The sequence below is a fragment of the Bombus affinis genome, chromosome 13, assembly GCF_024516045.1.
Source record: "Bombus affinis isolate iyBomAffi1 chromosome 13, iyBomAffi1.2, whole genome shotgun sequence".
Taxonomy (NCBI): Eukaryota; Metazoa; Arthropoda; class Insecta; order Hymenoptera; family Apidae; genus Bombus; species Bombus affinis.
In genome coordinates this window covers 11,591,057-11,616,893 of record NC_066356.1, presented here as the reverse complement: position 1 = coordinate 11,616,893, position 25,837 = coordinate 11,591,057, and the positions used below count along the sequence as shown (strand labels likewise).

The window sequence follows — 25,837 nt, the reverse complement described above, 5'->3', positions numbered from 1 at the left end:
TGCAACGTTCAGAAGGTTCTATAAGAACCGCACCGCATGTCGAGCTTTAATCGTCAGTTCCGATCCTTTACGGCTGGCGTTTCGATTCGGACGATCCACGGTGTCGACGATCGGGCGAAAAAATAGCACTTGGTCGATTCAACGATCCTGCTGAATTTGATTGGGACCGACTACGGCCGTGAAATTTACCGATATCGCGTGACACTCCGGAAAAGGAGATTCCCTCGGCAGATAAGCTGGTTCGTACAATTAGGAGGCGTTCCTCTCTAACAGTGTTTCTGTACCGTTAATCCATTCACGATTCAACGATTGCGAAAGCTTCCTGAATTCTGAACGACCGAACGATAGGGGCACGTCGATCGATGATTCGCAGTTTCAAAGGTCAAGGTCCTATTCTCGTCCGGGAAGCTGCGACACGATGAAACGAACGCGCGAATGTACCGAAGCTCGCGAGTTTCCGTTTAAAAAACGATCCGATTAGCAGATTCGAGTGAATTCAGATGGAAAGAAGGATGAACTCGTTTCCTGTGTCACGGACGAACGACGATATAAATATCGTATCGACGCGGGACTATAAAAGTCGGACTTACGAGTCTCCCGATGCGTAGACGATTTCGTCGTACGATTTCTAGGACGAGATTTACAGATCGTTTCACGAGCAACGGTCAAAGATTAACGATCCGGCTAGATAAACACATAAAATGGCTGCATATTACGCGGCAGCTGAATAAAGAAACAGCATAAACGCGAATGACAAACATTTCCGCGGGGAACGTGGAAAATATCGAGGCGACAGGCAGCTAGGTAGGCGCGGTGCTAGAAAGTTGAATGAATTAAGCACGCCTGTTTACGATTGTTAGCGACTGACTGCCCACGTGCTTTCCGCTTGCGTCGGCTCTATAGGTTTCCTTTGATCCTCGTCATATCCACGGAATGTACCTTTCTTTCTTCGTCACCTTCGTATTCCAGTCATTTTCTTCCCCTATTATTTATCAACGCCCTTCCCCCTTTTACCATCGAATCAATCCAACTGACTTTCCTCTGTTCTCCGGTCGAACAAAGCAACTGAGAGTGCCAAATGCTCCGCGATTGCAACTCGATCACTTACCTGAAACAAAACGAAGGAATTTTAATTAGAAACGACATACAGGGAAACGATTACACGTAGAACGAACTAATTGCACGTGGCGACGTTCAAGGTAATCGAAAGTAACGGGCATTTTCCGGATAACGGAAAAGTCGACATCAGGGAATCGAGGGACAGAGAAATCGTCGTCGTCGTCGGTACGATGCCGCCAAGGACGCACGATTACTGCCATTCGATGAGCTAAGTCGACTCGCGAGTCATGCATTCGCCTATGCTCGCTTTTTCAAAAGAAAGAAAAAACGATCCCAGATTACGTTTTTATTAGCAGGCATGACAACTTTCTCGTAGTTTCGTGAAACGAGAATGTGGGGAATGTGGGGACAATTTTCGTCGGAAAATAGGAAGAAATTATACGATAAATTTTGTGTTGTAATAATACGGTAAGAATTTGATTACAAAGATCCGTCCGACATAAAATTCGTAGTGAAACTGCCCGTTCCTACATAAATACGTAGGTATAACTCAAGTTACGTTGGATCGTAGTTCGAATAATGGAAACTCGGATACGATTACATATACGATGTAGTATCTGAAGCTGACAGTGAACATTAACTTGTTCGCATAAACGAAATAACGGATAAACAAGGTTCTAGCGTAACATCGATATCCCGAACGTTCGTTTCGACGGTCGACGATGCGTCTGAGCAGGTACGTTCCCTTTCCACTGCGAGTGGATTCCCCCTCTACGCGACGCGTTGATATCTAACGCATCGATCTGACGACTTCCTGCCGAACCAGGACGTGTTAATTGCTAGGAAAAGAGAAAAAGCCACCCTCGTCGAGCGGAAGTTACCCCCTCTGACTTTCGATCGGTGTAACGATACACGGTACATATGGTCGATCTGTAAAGGCACGTTCGCGGAACGCTTCCGCGATTCTCGGACACAGCGGCCGGAAGTGCCCACGCATCGGGTGACGCACAAGTTCGATAACGGAGGAAGGAAAAAAAAATAGAAAAAAGGGGGAGGGGGAGTGGAAGAGGGAGGGGCGCGAGAAGGGGAGGAGTCCACTATGGCGATAACGAAGAGAACGTCGATTCAACGACACTCGTAAAGCTGGACATTTAACGATGGCGATTTAACTGTCGCAGCGTGGCGCGCATACAATGTGCCTCTCTCTGGCCCGACCTGTACAATAATAATTATGGCTCTGGCTACGATTGTTTATGGAGGCGGCAGTTAAATTACCGCCGGTTGACGTTACACGGGCATTTCGGTGGCTGCTTTCCCTCGTCGCGTTGTAATTGTTATTTAACAGTGGTTTGTACCATCATAGTCGGGAACAATAAATTTCCAGGGGCCCGGCCAAATGAAGATTAACCATTACGCGATGCGCGTTTTCATCAAAGGCTCGTTAAACTGCAATTAAAACCACGGCCACTTCGACGCTTTTCCAAACGCCTGAACCCCCCCCCCCCTCCCCCCACCTATCAATCGCGTTCCCGAGTTCTCTCTCGTTCATCGACTGAAGCGGTTCTGGCCCGCCCACTCCGACGAGCTTTTTCTCCGACATCGCTTTTCACCGGTTGGGAGAGAAGCACCGAATAACCGTCGACCTCGTTCCAGAGGCGCGGCGAGTTTTCCAGCGGAAATTGGAACAACTTTAATCGCGAAGGAACGCGATTGTCGGGAATCGTGTGGCGCTGGCTTTCCATGAAATTTTGTGTGCAGTTATACGACATACGACACTCTTGCTGACGGCTGACGTCATTCTTCGCCAGCCGTAGCACACCTCCGACACGTGATTTTTCGCGTAGCCAGTCGTACGCCTAAGTACTGAGATTCCTGCGTGGGAAGAACGATAGCGTTGCGCCTATCCGCCGAGAAGACCGTCGAAAATAATGCTTCCACTTGCGTCTCTACGGTAGCGTCACTTATACATCGTATATTTTGTAAATTCTCCGATTGCAAATATGAGACACGCGTCGTACGTGTAACAACGCGTAAAGTTAGTTTAGTACGAGAGAAGGCATCTGTTACTAGTGGCTATTCTGTTCGGCTAGTAGAACTAGAATTAGATCAGAGTATTCAGTTTGGATACGGGATGTTCTACCGTATTTCAATCCACTGAAATTCCCGGAACGGTGAAACCATCTCCGCGGAGTCTGCACACCGACCATCGATCGATTCGTTAAAATAATCGGAATTTTTGCACGAAGGTGTTCAGCCTGACACACGACATGCAAACAATCCTTGACAGCCGTGTCACTTGACACCGCGTCAAGTGTTTAATGAGAACGCACGGTCATCAGCCAACTATCTCCCGTCTATCGAGTTACGTGAGTCACGAGTTTGTAATCTGGAATAACGTTGGACGAAAATTCGACGAAAAGACCGACATCTCCAACCGATGGAAAAGAAAACAATTTGCCGTAGCTTTTCCATCGATCGTTAACCCTCCGGCGTTCCTTCGCGAGTTTTTGCCCCAATTGTATTTCTTTATCGTTAGGAAAACCTAACCTTCTTCTTGCATGACATTGATAATTAGATACGCGTATACAGCTCTTTTCTCGAAATAAGCAACTCGCCGTCTCGTCTCCTCCTTTGTTTGAACTCGTTGACAGAGAGGTCGGTAAAAGCGAAGTGACATCGTTTGGTAGAAGACCAATAGAATATGCCTAATGCTTTCTCGCTTTAGTATTAGCGTTCCTGACGCGTTGTATATTGTTCGGTCGATCACTTTTTAGATTTGTCGCTATGACGTTCGAGAAGCAAGTGAAACGGAACGATATATCCGACTCGCAACTAATATGCAACCGATCGATCTCCGGCGCGTTGTTTATTTCCAGACAAAACTGTATTTGTGTAACGTATCCTGCGTAGGTACAGAAGATTCATAGAAAGTTTCAAACGCTCTGATAGAAAGAAATTTCCTTAAGACGTTGTAAGCCCTTTGTCCGATTAAAGGCGCGGGTAAGATTAAGATATAAAGAATCGGAGGATCGCGGCAGGGTTCCATTCGGTCGAGATGGCCAGAGAAGATGGAGAAATCGTCGTATAAATTTCTTTGATCTCTTCGTAAATCCCACGGACGTGTTTACGCGGCGTCGGTAAGTGGCCAGAAAAAGGCGAGGGTGAATTTCCGTTAGTCGAAGAGGGAGTTAACGCGATTGGCCACGAGCTTCCGTGTAATTGGGAACAATTCATAAATTTATTGCGACAGACAACACACAACGGTCTTCGTTGGTCCCCTTTCTCGCTCACCCTCGTGTTCAGTTGCTCGGTGGACGAACCCTCCGTTACTCCGATACTCGTTCAACGGAGAGGGGTTGAGTCGTCGGCTCGAGTGGCTCACAGGGGCAGGAGATAGAGAGAATAGGTGGTAGGGGGCGAGAACGAGAGGACGAGGCTTGTCGAGACTCCCCACTGTACCAACTTAGACGCATTAAAAATTTAATAACTCGTCCCGATCGGTTGGTAAAGTAGGCAGCTCGACCACCATGGGGATCCCTCTAAATCCAGAAGTCTACCAACCTAGTCAGTGGCTTTCAATTTTCACTCTCCGAACGCAATTTTATCCCTCGCATCTCCCTCTGTACGGGTTTTTCGAATTCTAAGTAACGAATAACGATGAGAGTAATTGAAACCCCGAACGTTGGTGTTAAATTTAGGGGAGTGAATTAGCGAACGAGGATTTAGGGGCAGTGCGAACGTTTTATTTCGTTTTGTTTGAAAAGTTAGGAGGAAGGTGGTATCTTCGCCGGTCTTATTCGCGAATATTTAACGAGTAATTCCTTTTTCCACGGATCATTGAGCTTTTGACGCAAAATATTCGCTTACTATTTTTAGCTGCCTCGTTGGTACTTGGTTGGTTGGATAACGTATACGTATATAGTATTTATAGTTATAAGTTTGAGCAAAAAATCAAGCAAGAGCCTTAAAATTCGAACGGTTCCAACTTTCCAGCAATTTTTCTAGTCGCTACAAGAACGAAAGACGAGGGGTTACCTTTTTCTCAGCGCGGTCTTCGCCATAAATTCGTCATCTTGTTGATCTTCGCCAGGTTTACGGCCCCGTACGGCTGGTATACCAATAAACTGATCAAACTGTCCAAGACCTTCGAATTCTCGGCCAGCATATCGCGTTTATAGTCAACCGAGAGAGATCATAGCGGGCAAAACGAGAGAAAAATCGAGTTTTCGACCGACGGTATCTGTCTCTGATTTCCACGCGAGTCGCGGAAGCTCCGGACAAATTTCCTTCCGCTTCGTATCGCTAAATTATTCTGCGATTAAGCGCATCGGCGAATCCATTAACGCGACCGACCTCGACTTAATTAACTCCCCGTCGAGGAATTAAATACTATCGCGGACGTATATGAATTTGTTACGCGGAGAGATAATGGTCAGCCGTTTCATAAATTTGCCGACTATCGCATCGTTCGATCTCGACAGAGTCGCGATTTTCGCGCGCGTGATTATTTTCCCCGCGATCGATAATCTCCTCTCGGCCGAGGCAAAACGTATAGGAAGACTCGCGCAACTTCAGATAAAATAAATAAAACGAGCGTAACGTTATTATATCAGCCTCTTAGAAGCTCGATAATTCATCTTTCACTCGAGTTCATAGCGTGTCTCGTCCGTGTCACGACGTGTCTTGGATGAAACACGTTGATAATATCGCGAACGTGGCCAATATAGATCGTTGGATTTTATACGTATCCTATGTCTATATCTGTTACATCGTTTGGTAACCGACGCGATTTTCTTACAAGAGTTACAGCTCGAAGAAAGTACCACGAAGATCGTTGGCGACAAAGGCATTCGAGAAGCGTTGAAAGAACGTACCCGCTATTCGTGTAATCGTACTGCTAATAAATAAACAAAGAAGCGAATAAATCGCGGCGCTCGCTTTTACTTTTATTTCGCGTGGCGAGATCGATGACGTCAGAAAATTCGAGAAGCTCGGATGCACGCTTGGTAAGACGAACGGGAAAAAAGTGTGGCGAAGGGAGGAACAGCGTGGCGAGCAGAGAGAAAGGGGGCGAAAGGGGACACGTAGTAACGACGTGTACACCAATCCCGGAGGGCCTCCGTAGGGTAGCAGTTTTCGGGGGTGAGCCACCCCTACTTGCACCAACGGAATATACAGTACACGGAGCGTGTAACGTCCCACTGTCAGGCGACCCTTCCACCGTTACACCGACGTTTCCAAGCGCACACGCACGTTCACACGAACGCACGCAGACGTACCCCGAGTGGCAGGGGTCTGCCCTATGATTTGTAGCGGCACTATAATGCCTCAACTACCCAGCACCTTGACTCACCCTCTCCTGCCCCTCTAACCATCGTACCCCGCCCCTCATCGGCTCCCTCCACAAACACAAGCGAATCAAGCGGCGGCAAACAAGCTGGGGAGTCCGTGTAACACGCACCGATTCCTCCCTTCTCGGCCCTTGGCCGATGTAGCAACACGTAGCAACGTTTTCCGTTGAGAAAGAAGGAACACGAAGAGTTACGAAGCCCGGAGAACTCATCGAACTCGGTGCATCCGCTGCGCGACTGCCTCGCAGCGTTACCTTCGACGCGTACTTGTAAATTATACTTTCGAAGGAAAATCCGGCACGCGTTTGACGGGTTAACCAGCGGTCGTCGATGACACCCCTTTAGGACGATTGAACGTCGTGGCGCGTACGTTGGTACGGATTCCTTATTTGGATATCGCAGGATGAAATTTCGATGTTAACATTTGATTCAGGCAGAATAACGATGCCATAATTTATCCTATAATTTCTCGTCTATTTCTCGCGATTACGTTCCTTGGGATCTTAACGATGACGATTTCGCTACGCGTAAGGAAAATCACGCGTCGTTCGAGGGTTAAGAATTTCGTTCCGAGTTCCAGGATTCTAAGGCTGCGTAATTGTTCTATATAAAAAAATAATTCAGCAACCTTCGTCATGACGCTAGAGTTTCAGAAATTACACCCTTTTAATTGCTTGCTACGTCGATTGCGGGTAACGTTGTTACCGAAGGGATACAATCACGCGAATAATATGGAATACGCGGCAGTTAACGTGGAAAATATGTTCCGGGACGGGAGTTACACGTCCGTGCGGCGAAGGGTGTAAGACCTCGGGGGATGAATTTTCTATGATTCAACCATAACTCGCGACGCGATGTTATTTGTAAAGAACGGGTGGCTAGAATTATTCCTCGGTTCTCCGGTTCGTTGCGAGGCTTCGTGAAAACCCGGCACGATGATTGATACGTCGCGCCACGGAGCCGCCACGATACGCGCTCCAAGATACAAAGGGTGGATAGAAAGAAAGAGAGTGAGAGAGGGTTTAAAGCGTTTCGATTATTTGATCGACCGATAGAATTATACGCGTGGAAGCGGATTTCGATTGGTACGAGGATAGGCGGAGCAGAGGCGGAAAGGGAAAGGAAAAAAATATCGGAGAAGGGGTGCACAAAGCCGATCACGAAGCAACGCACCCCCGTTGCGAAGATTATATACCGTGTTAAAAATAAGCTGGCCGCGTCCTCGTCGTCAGGCGTAATCCTTTCGTCGATCGGTTTTTTTCATCCTCTAGGCGATTACCCTAGGAATTCGGTTGGATTCGTGCACGCGGCAGCTTCGATTAATTAAAACGGTCGAGAAGAGGAAAAGTCGATGCGGTTAAAACGTCGTCCTACAAGCTATCGGTTCGCGTGCGATTCTTCTTCTCAACGCTTGTTAGTCGAGTCATAAATTACAAGTTCGCCGGAGGAAGAGAAAGGGATGGAGAGAGGAAAAACGAGTAGAACGAAAGCGGGTTTTTCGAGCTAATTGGAAGAGCAGCTCCGGCGCTCGTAATTAATGGCTATTTCGCTATCACCCCTCCCCTTGTGACTTTTCTCACCGGTCAAACGCGCGTTCGTCGATAACCTGTACAACTCTAACGCGTGGCGAGAGGCTTGGCCAAAAAGAGGAGCGTTTTACGAACCCCCGGTACAATTACGCAAACAGTCTCGCCTATCCCGAGAGTTTTCCAAACGCGTGCAAAAGAACGAGCTGGAGTGCAACTGCGTGGCACAAAAATGCAATTTTATCCCGGGCTTTTTTTTTACGAACCCGGTGGCTCTGTAACGTACGCAGAGAATGTGCAAATCAAACCACCTCGGATAAAGCTACGGGTAGGTAGACTACCGGTTATCCGGTCTCCGCTTTAACCGATGGCATTTTTGCGATGAAAACAATTGACCAACGGAAAAATCAGTGATACATTCCGTAATCGTTCTTTTTCGTCCGACTGAATCAACTTTTCCCCGTATAATATACTACATACGTATCTACGTACCTCGATGTAAACATACGTGTACCTTTTACACACACACACACACACACATATATATATGTGTACGACGACGATAGACGGGAAGAATACAGCGAAGCACGTTTTTTATATGCTATGAAAAGATACGACAAATTAGAAAAGGAGGGAAAGAATAAAAGGAAAGAAGACGAGAAAGATGGACAGGGCGAAACGGTAAATCTGATTTCCAGGAAATTCCATTCCTCTCGGTGACTGGTTTTCATCTTCGGGGAAAGTTGCGCACGTTCGAACGGTGCTGGCTTACAGTTTTATCCCCCGCGGGTGGATCGATCACCGATAGAAAAGCTGCGACGCGTACGAAACCGGTGCACGAGCCGCGGATCTCCGAGAATCGTTCCAGACGTCGTAAGTATTATTTCGTGCTCGACTCTTTTTGACAGCGTGCGGATAGACCCAGCGAACCTTCTCTCTTTTCTCTTGCTGCTCCCTCCGCGTATCCGGTGCGCGCAAAGTGTATTAAAGGCAAAGTATAAAAGTTCAGCGGCGCGCGAATTTACGAGGCGCGTGCGAGCACCAGATAAATATCTTACGGGTCGGTACCTTGCTCCGCGTCTTCTGACCCTCTCGCGAGGCCGCGACCGAGCTTCGACCAGAATACCGCGGCTCCGATACCCGTCGTAGATACGCGTCGTAGATACACGTCGGCAATTACCGAGATTTCGCAGCCAAAACTTTGACGGTCGTGCGAAACGCGGCCGCGGATGGCTAATTAGCCGCGATATTTATCGCTCCGCAGCTTGTTAAAACTTTGAATATTCGATTCGCAATACACTCGACATACTCGAAGAGAGCATGATCGAAGGGTTGGACAACGAGACTCGACGATGTCTCGAGGTATACTTCCATGTCCCATAGAAGCATACACTCTTCCTGGTCGTACGTCAAAGATTAAGAACCACGATGTCGCTCGATAGCGTTGCAGCGCGTTACGCTAAAATTTCCGTCGTTTTCCAGCCTATACTCACTGGAGACAAGTAAGAACGACGACGGGAGCGTTCGTATTTCTATCGCGTATCGTATATAGCGCTGGCGTAGGAGATGGAGACGAGGGTTGATAGAAAGCTCGGGCTACGGCCGGGCCGGAAGTGTCTAGACGACCTCGTGGCCCCTTCGGAATTGATCCATCGATTTCAGCCCGACTGGACGATACTCGTATTTCGCATTCGACCGCGGCGATTCTTGCCGATCAATCGCACGCAGTCGTTCCGAGAGCGAACGCGCATCGATATGCATATAGCCGGCGTATAGATATATGCCGGAGCGGTCGCGTGTGTGCACGCGCACGCAAGTGTGCGGGTATCGATACGTGTACGCGAGTCCCGTGCCACGCGTATATCCACCCGTGAGCAACAAGAAACGAGAGGAAAGAGTGGCAGAGCGCGCGATTTATTACGTTTTTGCGGCGCGAGCCGGGACCCGTTCGGCCGCAATATCTTGTGTCGCGGTAATTGAATATCTGAAAATGTCAGGAAACGTACAAGACGGTGGGGAAGGAAAGCTGTTGGCGTTCGGGACGGCGAAGGGAATCGGAATGGAAAAATTGCGCGCGGCGTTGAGTCTCGAAACAATGCCTCGAATTAAAAACGCCCCTCGCTCGGAAAAAAACTAACAGCATCCCCTTTCTCCGAAGAGAGAAGAACGCCGAAAGACCTCTCTCCGAAGTAGGCGGTGTCTCGGTAATCGTGGTTTTACCGGCAAATATCGGTTGATTCTATGTGAGAAAATAAGTCGGGGATACGGCGTGTAATCTCCTTTTTTTCTCCTGAGAAAGAAGAGTGGAATACAGAGACGGACTCGCAAGAACTTTCTCCATTTTTTCTGCTCGCGCGGAGAGAAGAGCGGAAATTGCGAGGAGAGACGCCGGTGATCCATGTCGGCCGATCGATCTACGACAAATTCGCGAGGCGGCTGCACAAATCATGCTTCGATCGCCGGGCCAGAAGATGCGACTCCTCGTGGAAGCAGAAATTGCCGGCGATAAATAATAAAACGAGCCGTGTAATTTGAGGTAACGGCTTTTCCGTCTCCCTCGCTTTTCCTCGCTTCTTCCGCGATCGTTGTATGGCCGCGGCAACCTGCCTTTCCTCCTCCTCTTCTTCTTTTTCTTCTCCCTCTTCTTCCTTATCCTGCCCCTTTCGCCCTTCCAACATATTCCTCGTGTAGAGCGTACACGGTACGTTGCTTCGCGAAGAAACACATCACGAAGCTTCATGCGCGTTAGTCGGCGCGTGCTCGACGCTCGTATATAACTGAAAATTGCGCGTCGTGCCGATCGCAATCGACTGCGGAACGTCGGACAACTCTATGATCGTCGCGACGAAGATCGCGAACGACGTAAAATTCGATCGATTTCGGTCCATCGTATCGAGAGTACGATCTTACGCTCTGACAAGATCGATCATTGCTCGTTCTAGCGACTCGTAAGTAAATAAACGCTGGTTAGCGCGATTAATCAAACGATAACGAATAATTACGGCGCAGTAAGTCGTTGCCGCGCTAATCGGCCGATTCCAAAAGCTCGATCGACTCGATCCTATCTGCGATAATATTTTCCACGAACAGCCTCTGTATCTTCGTCGTCGACTGCTCGACCGCTGTTAATTGGCTGTGCGTATGATCCGGGGCGTATCGAAGATAACGCGGTAAAATAGCGCGAAGAGCGGGATTTTGCGAGTGTGGAGAGTCGCGACGATGGCGGCGTCAACGTTGCAACCGCGAACGCGACGAGCCGCGTAGCGTGCACTGGCATCGACGTCGAAATATATATCTGACCGCGAGATAGCGTACAGCGGGTCGCCCCTTGGCTGTTCGATATTTGCATAAACACGCCGCACACCTGTAAATAATTTCTTTTTCGCGCAGCTAGCGCGCTTCCGCGCGCGTAGATCATCCCTTGACGCGTTATGGATCCGAGCGAGCGAGCTCTACCCGGGCATTTGCATCGAAGGAGTCCATAGACCCGGGACCCGCGAGCATTTTTGCAGAAATTAATGAAACCGCCGCGAGAAAAGAGAAGTAGGAGAAGCTCGTAAACAGAAGAGCTTTTCTTTTCTTCGATTTTTCCCAGAGCACAATGCCACCGAGACGCGCCACTATACCCGGTTAATTAGCATATAGAGTGGATAATTAATTACGCGGAAACGACGCTTTCGTTCGCGCTTCCTTTTTCCCTGTGCGACCAACGTGTAGGTGAATCGAGAACGCAACAGGGAAAATCAGGTTGTAGAACGAAGGAAGAGTAGATGATATCGTGGTTCGATATCGCCGTGTAAAAGAGGAAAGGCGAGAAGAGAGGGGGAGGGGGGGACCCCTCCTGTTCCCCTCGACAGGATCGATTCGAGAAGCTTTACGCGAGAGAAGGTGCAAAGTTGCCGCGAAAAGTGCGAAATGGAAACGCGACGGAGAGGCACACGCGGAGAGAGCACAGTCACGGAAACGTTTCGCAGTATCGAACGGGGGTCGAGAGGGCACTCGAGCTCTCCCTCCCTCTCGCAAATCGAGGGTGCGTTTTTCGACGACCGTCAGCCCAGCCGTCGAGGGCACTTTACTAATTTTTCGATTATCCCCCGGTATCATCGAGTGGAATATCATTTTTGAAACGTCGATGACCCTCGAAACGACAACTGTTTCGCGATTCCCGGAGCACCATCGATTCGATTAATTCGACCCGCGGGAAAAGTGGGTCCGTCCATTAACGCTTTACCGACACCATCTAGGCGAAAAATAATTTCCGATACGTATTCGGATTGGAACTGGTTGAATAAGCGTATTAATTCAAGGCTCGCCTCCGACGTAATTCAACATTTTTGCCACCGGTAGTATCAACGCGCCAAAGTTTGTTGCAATTTAAAAAGTCTACCAGCTGAACGCCGTAATACGGGTGAAAATGAAATATATCGTTTCGTATCATTTTTTCAACCATTCGTTGTTTCAGATTATAAACATTACGAGTGCAAACGATTAAAATTCGATATTTACGAGCATAAAAATATTCAAGTTAAAAGAGCTCTTTGAATTCGCCGTATACGCGCGTTGGACAATGGCAAAACGATTTTACATAACAATAAAGGCTGTGTTACGTATAAATAGAGATAATGATCAACCAATTTCCTACTCGATGAGCACGATCGCAGTTCCGCTGCGAGAGCTCCGCGAGAGAGCAGAGAGAAAAGAGAACGACAACGACAGTCGGCTGGAAAGCAGGGGTTGGAATTTTCGAAAGGCATTTCCTTGCTCGGCGAATTTCCGCGGGACACAGAAATGTACTTAAGCCAGTTTCTAAGAGAGCCAATAAAACCGCGATTGGACTCTATACCCCTCTGCCTTTACCACGGCGGGATATTTCACGGATAAAGATAAGGGATGCTTCGAAATGTCTTTGCTCGGCGTCTTCGCGCCCTGCCATGTACTCTCCCAAGTGAAATGCTCTGTTGCTTAAATATTTAACCAAACCGTGCAAACTCCCTCCTATCTCTTCTTCTCCCTAGGAATATCTCGCGGCAACTAGCTTCTCTCTTCCTTCCTTCTCTTATTAAACGAAACAAACACGCAGACCCATCCAACCATCCTCTTTCAAAACTCCGATATCGGAAAGCAAGCTCCAATGCTTCGCAAATTAACCCCCTAATTTCAGTAATACGCGGCGTTGCAACGCTTGTTTTAAAAACGCATCCGACTGTCCTCGATTAATATGTAACCTTGTTTGAAAAAATCGTTTCCTTTCGTTTCGTTCCTAATCAAATGGATCCGCGCGTTTCGGTTCGAGTTTGCGTATTAATTTCCCGCTGATTATCGGCACCGAGCGTTTAACTTTTATTTGCAATTCGAAGGGAAAATCTTGAAATCCCATCGCTGCGATAATAATAAACGTCGATTTTACCATGTTAATGTCTACGTACGTACCCTGCACACGAATATAGTAACCTTCTATGTAGATGTGTGCGACAAAGCGAAATTAATGTCACAGAATCGACGTTGTGACGTTGCGACGAATTGCGTGAATTGGATACAAAAGGTTGCGGCGAAACTCTAAGGTTTCTCGATTGGTGTCCGCACTGAGAATAAGAATACTCATTTTTTCGCAACAATTCGTATCGTTCGGATAGGGTCGGTGTCGATAACCGGTAGGGAAATCAAAAGGGAAGAAGGGACCGCTGCGAAGCAACGCATCGATAAACATTTTAACGAGTTTTAAGCCGGTGGAAAAACTGGCGGAATCCGGCGGATCGGCACCCTACGCAGCCAACAGAACAATGATCAATGGCTCGTGCAGGCTCCGCGCTCCTATGAAAAGTTACATTCGTGCCCCCTGGTCCGCGCTCGTGCGCGTTAAATCACACAAAGGGATTCCATGTGTCTGAATGTGTACGCACGTATGTGTACGCGAAGCCGATTCGCATTGTGTGGCAACGATACGCGTGCGTAGCTGCGTGAGGCGCGTGGGTGGTTGATTTTTCAAAGCTCGTAATAACGAAAAGTCAGCTCCACGATGCCTCGGTCTCGGTAATGGAGCCATTCATCGAAAACCGGATGAAACATTATTATCGGTCAAACGCACGCCGAAATATGTAAATCGTTCCGACTGAACGATCCAAGAGGAGGATGGTCGCGTGTACGCGTTGCGATCAGCGCCAGCAAGACCAGAGAAAGAGAACAAGAGACTCGCAGAGAGAGAGAGAGAGAGCTGAGAGAGAAAGACAATTGAAATCGAGCGACGGAGTTTTCCACTTTCGTGCAACTGCGATATACGTACCCCGTTTCCCGATCGTAGATCGCTCTTCCCTGTTTCGCTGATTCGCATTAGACTTTTAACTCTTTCACGTCCAATCACCTTGAATCGTTACTTAAAAAGTGTAAAATCGTTGTGCGTTTGTTAAATACGATTAATGCTGAAAGTCGGATTAATTTTTTGCCTCGTTTTTCAAGGAGGAGTTGCATCGGTGCGGCATGGTTGAGTCGGGTTAAGTCGAAGGATCGAGATCGCTTCTTTCGGATCTTGTTTCGAGGTGCAAGGGAAAAAGAAATATTTCGATTGCTGGCCGGTCTACGCCTACGTGTCTCGAGGCGACGTGTTCGTCAGGAGTCGATAAGAAAGATGCTTATCCGGCCGGAGAATAATGGACGGGCATGAATCCGATGTAAACGAGAGTGGTAATGCGATGGCAAAGATGATAAGGAGATAATGACGATGATCACGGCAGGGGAACCTGCACTTTGTTCTTCGACGATAATAATAATTACAATTAGATGCGGCCCGCGAGGAAAGCGCCTTTAATGGTATGCGCACAACAGAAGAAAAAAATCGAATTGCAACCTATTATCGGCTCGCCACGGATTTACAGCGAAAATACGCAGGTGATGGACGATCCGTTCCAAGCAAACACCAATAATACACGAACCACACGGAATTTACATTAAACGAAACATCGCGATTATTTCTTCCAGGTCCAGCCTAATCACGTACAATTATCCACGGTACGTTGATAATCGATCGTGAACGTGTCATTTTCTTTTTTAGAATACAACGAGGAACGAGTTTGCAAGAATTATAAAATCCATCAGGAGACGACGAATCTCTGTCGAAAGGAAATCTTTCTATCTCGTACCCCCGCGGCCGTTGCCCGTTGCCATAGAACGTTCCCTCTGTCGCAATTACCGCAGCCTTGGCACACGTAATTGTACACGCTGATTGTTATTTGCTTTTCTTGCTGGTATTCTCACGGGAGCAGGTTTGTCGCCGGTGGCTGGAGGAAAAAGGCAGGTTGAGAACCACTCACGTATCAGAGGGTAAAAATGATGTTTGCGCGGATACGAAAATTACGAGCTATAGCAGGCAACGAGTGACCGCCTCGTTATTGGCCACTTCGGTTGGCTCGCGTCTGCTTTATTCTCGCGATATTCCGCTTTAATTTTCCACGCCCGGTGTGAATAACAATTATGTAATAATTTCACCCGGTCCAACGCGACATATATGCATATACACGCACATGGGCGCAGTCTCGAAAATCGCGGGAGGGGAAAATCTACACATCCGCGGCAGGATAAATCGAAAATTTCATTCTGTCGCGACAAATGAATTTTTGAACTCTCTTTCTCCCTCGTCCCTTCTCCCGGCGCTGCGGGTCATATCTCAAAAACCGCGATTCGAAAACGCACGGGGAAAAAAATAGCTTTCGCGTGAACACATAACAAAAAAAAAAAAAAAAAAAAGGAGGAAAAAGGGGGAAAAGAGAGCCCAGGCCGTTTAACGAATTTCATTTTCACAACCTAGCACGAGCTGTCGTGCGCGCACGCGGCGTTATCGTCGGCGATTCCGGTCGTCCAGATCAAAAGAGATTTTAATTTATCGCAGTCAATATTTTCGACGATTAAATTTAATCGAAGGATCGGGTTGCTTTGAAAATGCTCGATGGAACAATGGAAGCTGGAAAATGAGTGGGAAAAGGAATAACAGAAAAATCGACGAATCGCGATAGGCATGCGCGTATCTTTAGAAAAATCACGAATCGCGGTCGTGACCAGTCTGGAACGAGCTTCTTTCGATCGTCATCGTCGGTGAAATTCGCTGCTCTTCCTATTCAGCGTAGTTAGACGTCAATCACGACGACCAATGAGATGGCGATAAGAGAGCAGACAACATGGCGCTCTTCGGTGATCCTCGACTATCGGCTTGCTCCTGATTAAAATAAACGGTCGACCATCTTTATCTTCCCGCACCCCGAGGTTATCTAATTTTCCTCCCTCGTCCTCGTGCCTCCGGTCCTTCTCTGGTACCGCATCACCGCCTACCAACGAATATACGAGCGGCTGAAACCACGAGGTGGGAGCATCTTCGTGAAAAAACGACGGCCCGTGTTTCTCGGAAGTGACGACGCGCTGGTGGTTGCACGCTGTTACTAATTACCGATTCGTTTCTTTTTCACATTCGCGTGTCACGACGAGGTTACTGTGTACTGTATACATACGAGATAATACATTTTTCCGTGCTCCTGCCGCGCACCAACTAATATAGATCAACAATGTAATCGACTCGCGTGCGTAATAAATTACGTCCTGGTCGGGGCGAACCGCGCGTTATACAACACGGCTTTTTCGAATCAATTACGCCGTTACGTTCCAGAGAAAGAGCTACCGTAGTAGAGTTCTCCGTACTATGGAGAGGGAGAGGAAGGGATAAGGGCATTTTTCACGGTATCGGCTAATGCTCGACTTCGATTCTCTGCCACGGCAACGGGGGCGGCGATTGTCCTTCCACTCGCTACCTAATCCTTCTTAAGACGTTTCCTAACCCCTCGTCCGAGATTAACCGAAAAAGATCCCGGATCTAGCCAGTTCGTCTGATATAAACGGCGTCCGCCTTGCCAACCGGGACGTATAATTGGTTGTCAGTCAAGTAGTCAGTGGCAACCCCCTTGAGGCAGTCTCGCGCCACTTTTATCCGCTCTTTCCCCGATCTCCAGGGACACCCGGTATATACCGTATATATATGACGACCGACGAATCTCCTAATGGGATTTCACGTACGATCGACCAAAGAATTTCACCGATTTCGTATCGACCACGCGATCAACAACGATCAAAGTTTCCAAGTTCAGCACAGGCTCGATCATCGTTGCCACGCGTGTCCAATGCTTTATTTTCCAACGATAACAGAGTCATCGAACGAAAGAGCTTCCTATCCTTAGGTGATTACTAAATCTTCCTTGCGAGTAAAATGATCGACCGATCAATTTCTATGACAAGATAAATAAGAGCGTATAATTGAAAAATTACGAATCGATCCGGACAATTGTCACGAATTTGGTGGATGGTCGAGTAAACGAGAGGAAGTTTCTTAGAATGTATAGTCGATCGGGAGGATTGGCACGCGCACGGGAAAGGCGGTGTCGCGAAATTAGTATGGAAAAGTGAAAGCCGTGGAAAGGGTGGGGAAAAAGTACGAGCATGGGAACGAGCGGGAGGTAGAGAGGAATGAAAAAGAGGGAGATACCGATTACAGGCTTCTCGAGCTAATGGTTTTTGGCACGGAGACTCTCCAAAGTACCCTTGACCCATCTAACGGGAGACAATAAATAATTCATCGGCTGATTTCATCCTGTCCCAGGTCCGGTTATTCTCCCGACGAGTTATCAGAGGCTAATTAAGAGACAATCGAGCGCGGAGTCGCTGAATAATTTGTCATCCGTTTTCATAAAATCCTTGGGGAACAAGCGATACCGTCTACGGTATTCTACAGTTTTACCCCGAATTAAGCAACCCGCTATCTCCTCTTCTTTGTTCGAAATCGCCGACAAAGTGAGAAATACGAGGAAGGCTAAGAGATCCGTGAAAGCTAAAGGCCATAAATTTTTGTGGTCGAACGAACAGCGACATCGTTTGGTAGAGAACGAACAGAATATGCGCGATGCTTTCTCGCTCCAGTATTAGCGAACCTGGCGTGTTATATATGCCGCCCGGTCGATCATTTTACGATTCGCAGCTAAGACGTTTTGCCGTTCGAGGGAAAAAGTTAAACCGAATGGTATACCTGGTCTCGTAATGTAGGCAACAGGGTGGCTCGTTTCGAGAAAACTGTTTGGAAAACTTTTCGGTGAAATCGAGAAACGTGAACAAATTCTGACGAACGGAAAAACGGAAGTACGAGCTTTTTTTTATATACATATATTACAATTAAAAACGTGATATGTGGTGCTTTTGATTCGATTTCCAAGAACTGTCTCCCATCCACGTTGGGAAAACTGGCGCGTACGATAGATTGACGCAGAAAATGTGAGATAAAACGATCGGATTACTTCATCAACTAGCGGCACGGCGGAATCATCGCGATACAAATATAATCGTGAGAGGGAATTACGTGGATGATATACGGAAACCACGTGATCGCTGAAGGCAAATCCATTTCCTGGTACATTGAGGCAAACAGTTAACACGATTGAACATCACTTGGAATGTAGGGAGAAGAGAAGCTGCAGTCAGTAAGCGTCGCGTAATGCGTGTAATTAATGATTACTGGCACGCATCAAAGCTTCTCATTAATCTCACTAGCATGCCCGATGATGCGCGAAACGTTTGATCGTTTGATAGTAAACCAGCCGATTTCACAGTGCGTCGATAAACGCGTATTCGACGATTGCATCTACCGCACGATTCTGTTATTAATAGTGCGATTGCCTAGCCGAACAAACGATCGCTGCTTTCGGCGATTATGCACTCGGTTTTACGTTCTTTTCATCCATCGAATTCAGCAAATTTATTACGAAACAAACGCCTAATTTGTAAAAAAGATTCTAAAAAATACCTAATTCTTTTGGCGATAGATACGGTAAACGATTTCGCGCAGCAACGAGGAACAATGGTGTAGGAAGAGAGAAGGGCTAAGAGCACGGACAATTCTCTAGTTTCGCAATCACCGGTTCCCACAATTTGCATTTTCTCCACCGGCGAAACCACCAGCGAAGAAAATGTCATTTCCTGACCGCCTTCCACGGGCCTCTTTCTCCGGGTTACCCTTCTGTTTTCCACTGTCGCCATCAATCGTCCCGGGCCTAAGCTCGGTACACGTTGCACGTGCACGTGCGCGCACAGCATTACCCCAACATTTTCTCGGCAAATCAACGGCGATCTTGCGCGGGCGTTTCAAAGGAGCCGACGTTTTCCCTAAACGGCCAACTCGCCATAGTTGCTAGCCGTAACGTGCTTTCCTTTGTCATTTTCGTGCTCCCTCTCGTCTTCGCGCGAATGCGCCGTTACAATTTCTCTCCGAAACTCGATATACAATCGAATAATCCATATTTAGCGAATATACCGCTCGAGACAATTACGCAATCATCTTCTTCGTCACGTCGGTTCGATGGTTGTATCTCCTCCCTCTCTGTGTCCGTGTATCCTTTTTAATAATCGAAGAGCACGTAACAAAACCCCTCTTTGTCTTTGTCCAAATCACAAAGTTACGGCATTTCGAAACGTTGTTTTCTTAGAACACTAGTTGATTTCGTTATATGTAGAAATAGTCGGGACGTGAATCACTTTCCATACTACCAACATTCTACCGTGTCACGGCATCGTACGAATAACGCGTTGACATACGTATAAGAAGCAAGATGCTTTCGTTCATTGTGTTGCTACTAGAACTAGAAATTCTATAGGAATCCTTTGATACTCTAATTGTTTTGAACAGCTTTTTCTAATTTTTTCGCAACGAATTAAAACCGCTCTCTACGGAGACAGCGATTTCACCCGGGCACGGACGGCCAGACATTTGTACCCTTTTATGTTCTACGCGGTACACGAATCGTCGAATAATAGTAGCAGCCGACTCTCGCTCGCGAGACTCGCACAATAAGTGATTACGCCGAATGAGAGTTGTAACAATTTTTCTCGTGTAACTCGCACACGAACCTGATATCGTTCTCCCTCTCTCGGGATGCGTCTATCTTTCTTCTGCCCTTTCGAACAATAAGACGGAGTGGCGTCCATTGTCGGTCAACCAGGGACAATTCGCTATGGATAAAGTTAGCTGGATCAGCCAGCTGAAGCCGATCGCCTTTAATGGATCGCTCGTTCGTTCCGATTCTTTGGTCGTTGGGTTACCTCGGTGTATCTCGCTTTGCTTGATTCTTGGCTACGTTTGGTGTTGACTTTATTTCGCAACGTAGACCCACGTGAAAGAAATTCATAGTTTTCGTTCAGCTGCGCGAATACGGCTCTGCCAACCGGCCGAGATAGTACATCGCGAACGCGAGATAAACTAGCGAGGGATATTGCGTGTCGAGTAACGTAGCAATTCGCGGCTATTGCCGTTATTTAGGGGAGAGCGAATTCAAAGAGCATCGCCGCTATTGCGGTAGAGAGCGTGCAATCGTGCCTCCGACTTCGTTATTACCGACCAGAGGGGAAGCTATTCGCACGTTCGTGCTTGCGAGAAATCGCCAGCGTTTCTTCTCCTTGATGTCAAATTTAATGCGCCTCGCGATTCTTTCGAAAGAATTTTTCGCTACTTGCGCTACTTCTCGACGCGGTATTCTTTCGCTACGCTAGAATTTCATTTATCACAACTTATCGGGGGACAAGAGTAGCATACGCATAATTCCAGTACACACGACACGAATTTGTCAATTTTCCTCGCTACCTATTATTTTTCGTTCGTATAGAATGGGAGGTCTGCTGTAGTAGCGATTTTCGGCAGAGAACTCTTTCGATTCTCGAGAGGACCCTTCGCCGTACAATTCCATGGTGCGAAAGAAGGAAGGAAAGAAGCGAATGGGTGAATTTTTTGTTAGGAGAGAGCAAACCGTGGAAAACTACGGTTGCCAAGCGAGAAAGGCAAATATTTCGCGAGGGAGGGAATACATAGGAGAAATATAGATCGAGACGACTGGTCGCAGGTTACAAGAAGCTACGGGAAAGGGCGCAGGTAATCGAGGGCACCGAAGGTTGAGCACCCCCCCGGTCAAAGGGAGATTCCTGATTGGTCGAGCAATCCACGCACCTGGCGGACAGCTGCTGCGAGACCACGTACGCGCATGCGTCAGCGCCGTTACTGCGAGTACGTGTGAATGCACACGCGCATGCGCACTATTTGCCCTGTATCGTTGTCATACGAAGACCGTCTGCACGAATTCTCCTTGTGTCCAAGGAACCATACAGTATGATAGACGCGAAATACACGAAAATTGCTCTTGATCTCGAGACATATGCGGAGATCTTTGTCAGTCTGCCCTTCTTTATATTTCAAATGTTCTACCTGCTATTTCAAAACCGAAGCTTTGTAAGCATTTGCTTCGTACTATCTTTCATCTTCGTTGTTAAATTTAAAATATTATTTTAATAAATATTATTATTTTAATCGTAGGCTATAGATCTCCTTCACATCCTGTCGTATTCGTTCAGACATTCCTAATCCTCTTTCTCTTTTCTCTGCTCTCTTTCTTTACCAAAATACGCAAGATTGATATATAGCAATTCATCCGGATTAAAGATTCGTAAATGAAGAAACATATATATATATATATATATAAGTTATATCTAAGAGATTAAGAATCCATCAACCGAGCGAAGCCATCTTTCCCGATTAATACTGTAAAATTCGCAAGATAGTGGGACATTCGATCGTCCAAGTTTAGTGCCATTGATACGAAATACGTAAGAATTCTGAGAACAAATAGGGATGAAGACGTCGTGGGGTACGCGGTAGAAGCGTGGATAACGCGGTTGCAAGGGCTGCGAAGGAACAAAGATGAGAGGATCGGGTGCAGGCGGTAGCACAATCCTGTAGCAGGTCTTCTCAACCAGGATTATGGGTTTTTGAAAGCGTGCAACCGGTTTTCGAACAGTGCTAATCTCATTGTTTTACACACGGAACAGCAATAACGAAGTTGTGCAAGGAGACAAGGGTCTCGGAGATTAGGGACCTTCGAAAACCTAAATCATCAGCTTCGGGAACTGGCCCAGGACAACCGAGAAAGGATCGACGAACAGATTTTCCACCGGTTCCAGCCAAGCAAACCAAGATGAGAACGATAACACGGGAAGAAGAGCGAAAATTATAGCCGGGCCGACAGAAAATTTTAGCGAGCCCCCAGTCGGTAAATCTACTCCGCTGTAATTACTCTCAAGTTCCCCTTCGCTCCAAAAATAGATCCAATCTTTCCTTATTTTTTCTCTGTTCGCCGTTCGGATTGCAGCAGAATCGAATCGGTGAGTTGAGAGAACGGTACAAGTTCGAAAGATATATTTCAAGATACAGCGACTATTTGAACTACTATTATGAACAAACTATTTGAACACTTATCATAGAAAACTTTTGTGTACATATTGTACGTGTTGTGTAAAATAGTTTGAGACTCGATTGATCAGAAGACACAACTGTCATACGTTGATAAAGTTCCAAGTAATACTTGGATCGATCTGTTTCATTTCAACGTCTCTTTACGTCTAGGAACGAGTATTTTAATATGAAATAGGTAACAAATAGAGAAAGGACTGTTTCGGTGAAAAATATTATTCGCCAAATTTCGTACGAGCCAAAGGTACAACTATTAAAGGGAAGCAATATTTGAATACTGTGACAGACGATAACATCCTTAAAATTAAAAGCACTCGTTCAGTACTAAAAGCAAATAAAAAGACAACTTTGGTAACTCGACGATACTCGATCGACGATATACCGGGCTTTAAAATTCCATTCTTCTAAAAAATGGGAAATACGATTTATTGGGCTCCTCGCTGTTGTCTTCGCTTGATTTAAAGACAATTTAAAAATGTCTAATTTCAGACCGTCTGAAAATGTCTAATTTCAATTCGTCTGATCCATTTAATTGGAGGAACGATCGAGCAATGGCGAATGAAAAACAACAAGAGAGAGCCTCTCGAACCAAGACGGCTATCAACACGATTGCACAATTTAATCGTCGATAGTTAAAAAGAAGTCCAGATTAGGCACACCTGTGTAAAGAGATCGACGCATCGAGTCTGGAGTGTTCGCAATGTTTTCCATGTCTTCGATTTATTACGTTAATCTCCGGAGTGAAAAAGGCAAATTCATCGGGATACGTGCGTTACAAAGTTTCATGGCAAACAAATTTATATTTCGTCTAACAACGTGAGAAAAGGAAAAAAAAAGAAAGGAAAAGAAACGGGTTTCATCGATCCGTTGCCGCTCAGCTTTTTGACGCAATCGTCTTCTCGAGATCTACATATCGACCGGTTTCGACTCTCACTGTCTCGCTTTTTCTTTCATTCGCTCGAAAAAGTATTCGTTTCACCACGATGGAAAGGCATTTCGGCCTAGACCGTGTACATCATCGAGATCCCGGGGCGAAGAGTTTTTTGTTTGGTCGCGAACGAGGGTCCCATTTTTTCCGGAGCTTTTTTTTTTACATCCATAATTTTCCTTCTCTGTGAAACGAACGGACCATTTCTCGTTGGGAATGGAAGAAAAAGAAGAGGGACAAGGTAACTACCGCTAAGTGTGGTTAAGAAAGGAGGAAGTAGAGCAGGAGGAGATGAAGAAACAGCACGAAAAGAGGGGAGAAAGAAAACGGAGAAAGAGAGAGAGAGAGAGAGGAGACGAGCAAGCAGACCGAAACTCAGGAAATGACCCACCCATTGGCGCAGCAAAACCATAATTCTGACCGCCGAAATCATAATTCACCGAGGTCCATCGGGAATGTACTCTCGTGTTGCTGTCGGCCCCGGAACTCGCTGGGACCGTCCTCCTAATTTTGGATCGAATTTCAGGACCGGTCACGAGGCTCGAATTAAAATCCGAATCTTGTCGCTTAAATAACACCGTGTGAGAACAGATTCGACGTCGCTCGCACGAAATCTATCCATGCCACGACTCCATGGCGAACGATCAAGCTACCAGACAGAGTAAAAAAGGAAATTAAAACTTGCTCAGATTCTTTCGCTCGCCAATTCCACTCTTGTGTCATCGAAAAGATATCGAGACGAAGGACTGCTGCAATATGGAGGGAACTCCAATTTAATTTACTATTATATTATACTGCTTTACGCTATTTACGTTATTCATATTTTTCTATTCTTACGCTGTTATATTATTATGCATTCGCGTTATTACACTGCATCGAAAGAACTGCTTTCAGGACCTACGTTTGTTAGACATTTTTTCCTTCTATCGATGAGTATCTATTCTAAAACCATTCGAGCGTCGGACCTTCTCTCAACATCCTGTATGGTGGCGTTGTGTTACATTATAGTACATTGATTGACTACTTATCGCTAAAAATTAACTCCAAATCGACTAAAAATCACTTTTTCAAACGTGCCATAAATTGCTAGTCAAGTAATATTCGTAGCAATCAAGTTTGGCACTCTGAATGCGAGATCTGTACCTGTCGTATCGTATCTGTACAAGTGAAATATCGAAGCTGCTTCCTTACTGCAAATCATTCGGATACGGAAAAACACATCGAACAGGGATCTCCATGCTGGAAGGTTCGTACAAATAGCTATAGCAAGCGTTCGCACGAGTATTTATAGCAACAGTCGATAATTTCGTCGTAGAAAGCACCGTGTTTCGTCGGATAGAATTCGAGGAGTTTAAGAGAACGAGAATGCTTCCGAGGAAACGACGGCCAAAAATGTTCTCGCAAATACAAGGAGAATAGCTGAGTGAAATTGCTCTATCGGCGACGATTATCGGCTGCTCGGAAATTCAAGATGTTACTCGGCTCGAGAGTTATCGTCTATAAGTTAATTTGAATCGATCATTTGCCTTTCGCGACCAACGTACACGTGTCTCTTTAACGTAATATTAAACGCAAAGTTGTGTTCCAAAGGGAACTTCTTTTCCACGTTGTATCATTATAATTGCCACTATCTACCGTTATTCGCGACTACGTAACAACACGCATTTAAGAGTAATTTGGTCACCTGTTTATTTTTGACGAGATATATTTTATATAATTACTTAAATAATAGTAAATGTACGTATAGCGGTATACGTAGCTAATGGTAAGTTATATCGCTACGATGCCTCTTAATAAACTATTCAAATTTATAGCGATACTGATTATATAATTTCGAATTCGTCGTTAATTCGTAGACGTTGATAAAACTGCTACTACAAATTGAGCCAAGTGTCCAGCTACTTACGAGCAGTAGCGTGCCTGCTTTCGACAAACGTCATTGGTCGATGCGGTAAACTTATCGTTTATCTGGAACTGTTTTTCGTACTAATCCCTGATATCGATTACGTCGAGCGCGCCACAATACGCCGCTCTAATCACTGTTGTTCGACGCGACGAGAACGAAACGCGAAACGAATTCCAATTAAATCGTAACGAAGCCACGGCCAAGTGTACACGAGAGAACACGGAGTCAGCAATGGTCCTTCCAAGTGAGAATGTAGAGCCGCGTTCTTCCAAACACTCGGAAACTGGAGGATATTTCGGAATTCGGTCGCGTCGTAACTCACGAAACTCCGACGATAAAAGTGCGAGCATGCGGAAAGGTGGAAAGCCACGCGAAGATCCAAGATACGCTGTGGCGTATAAAGAGCGAAATTGAGGCAGCGCGGTGGCTATCTTCGAAAGCGAAACTTGGTTCGTGACTATCGGTAGAAGGACGGGCGAGTTTCGCGGGGAGAGAAATCGAGAAAAGTTTCGGGTTTAAATATGCCAACGGGAAAGGGAGGAGGGGGGTGGTCTAGGCAAGGGAGAAGGTGGCGGTGGCGAGGAATAACAATAGCAAGAACCACGTAGGGACGTAAACTCGTTGGAGGATCAGCAGGATATAATCTGGAGGCTGGCACCGAGGTAGGCACCATCTACCGTGAGATCTCCACGGAAATCGGAACTGGCTCGAGGCAACCCTAATCCGAACCTGATACGACGCGCTATGTACGGCCAC

The 25,837-nt window shown here is 46.5% G+C and overlaps 1 protein-coding gene across 13 annotated transcripts in view; it reads right to left on the bottom strand.

The window, feature by feature from the left end:
• The window catches only part of LOC126923180 (transcription factor 12), a 110,744-nt gene that overhangs the window by 34,864 nt on the left and 50,043 nt on the right, over nucleotides 1-25,837 (bottom strand). The window contains exon 1 of one of the 13 annotated variants that reach the window (XM_050736398.1): nucleotides 19,862-20,146. The exons of the other annotated variants lie outside the window; for them this stretch is intronic. Coding sequence (XP_050592355.1) covers nucleotides 19,862-19,939 — 78 coding nt within the window. The 5' untranslated portion in view covers nucleotides 19,940-20,146. Of the gene's footprint in view, nucleotides 1-19,861; nucleotides 20,147-25,837 lie in introns of those variants that run through there. 13 annotated transcript variants of the gene reach the window in all.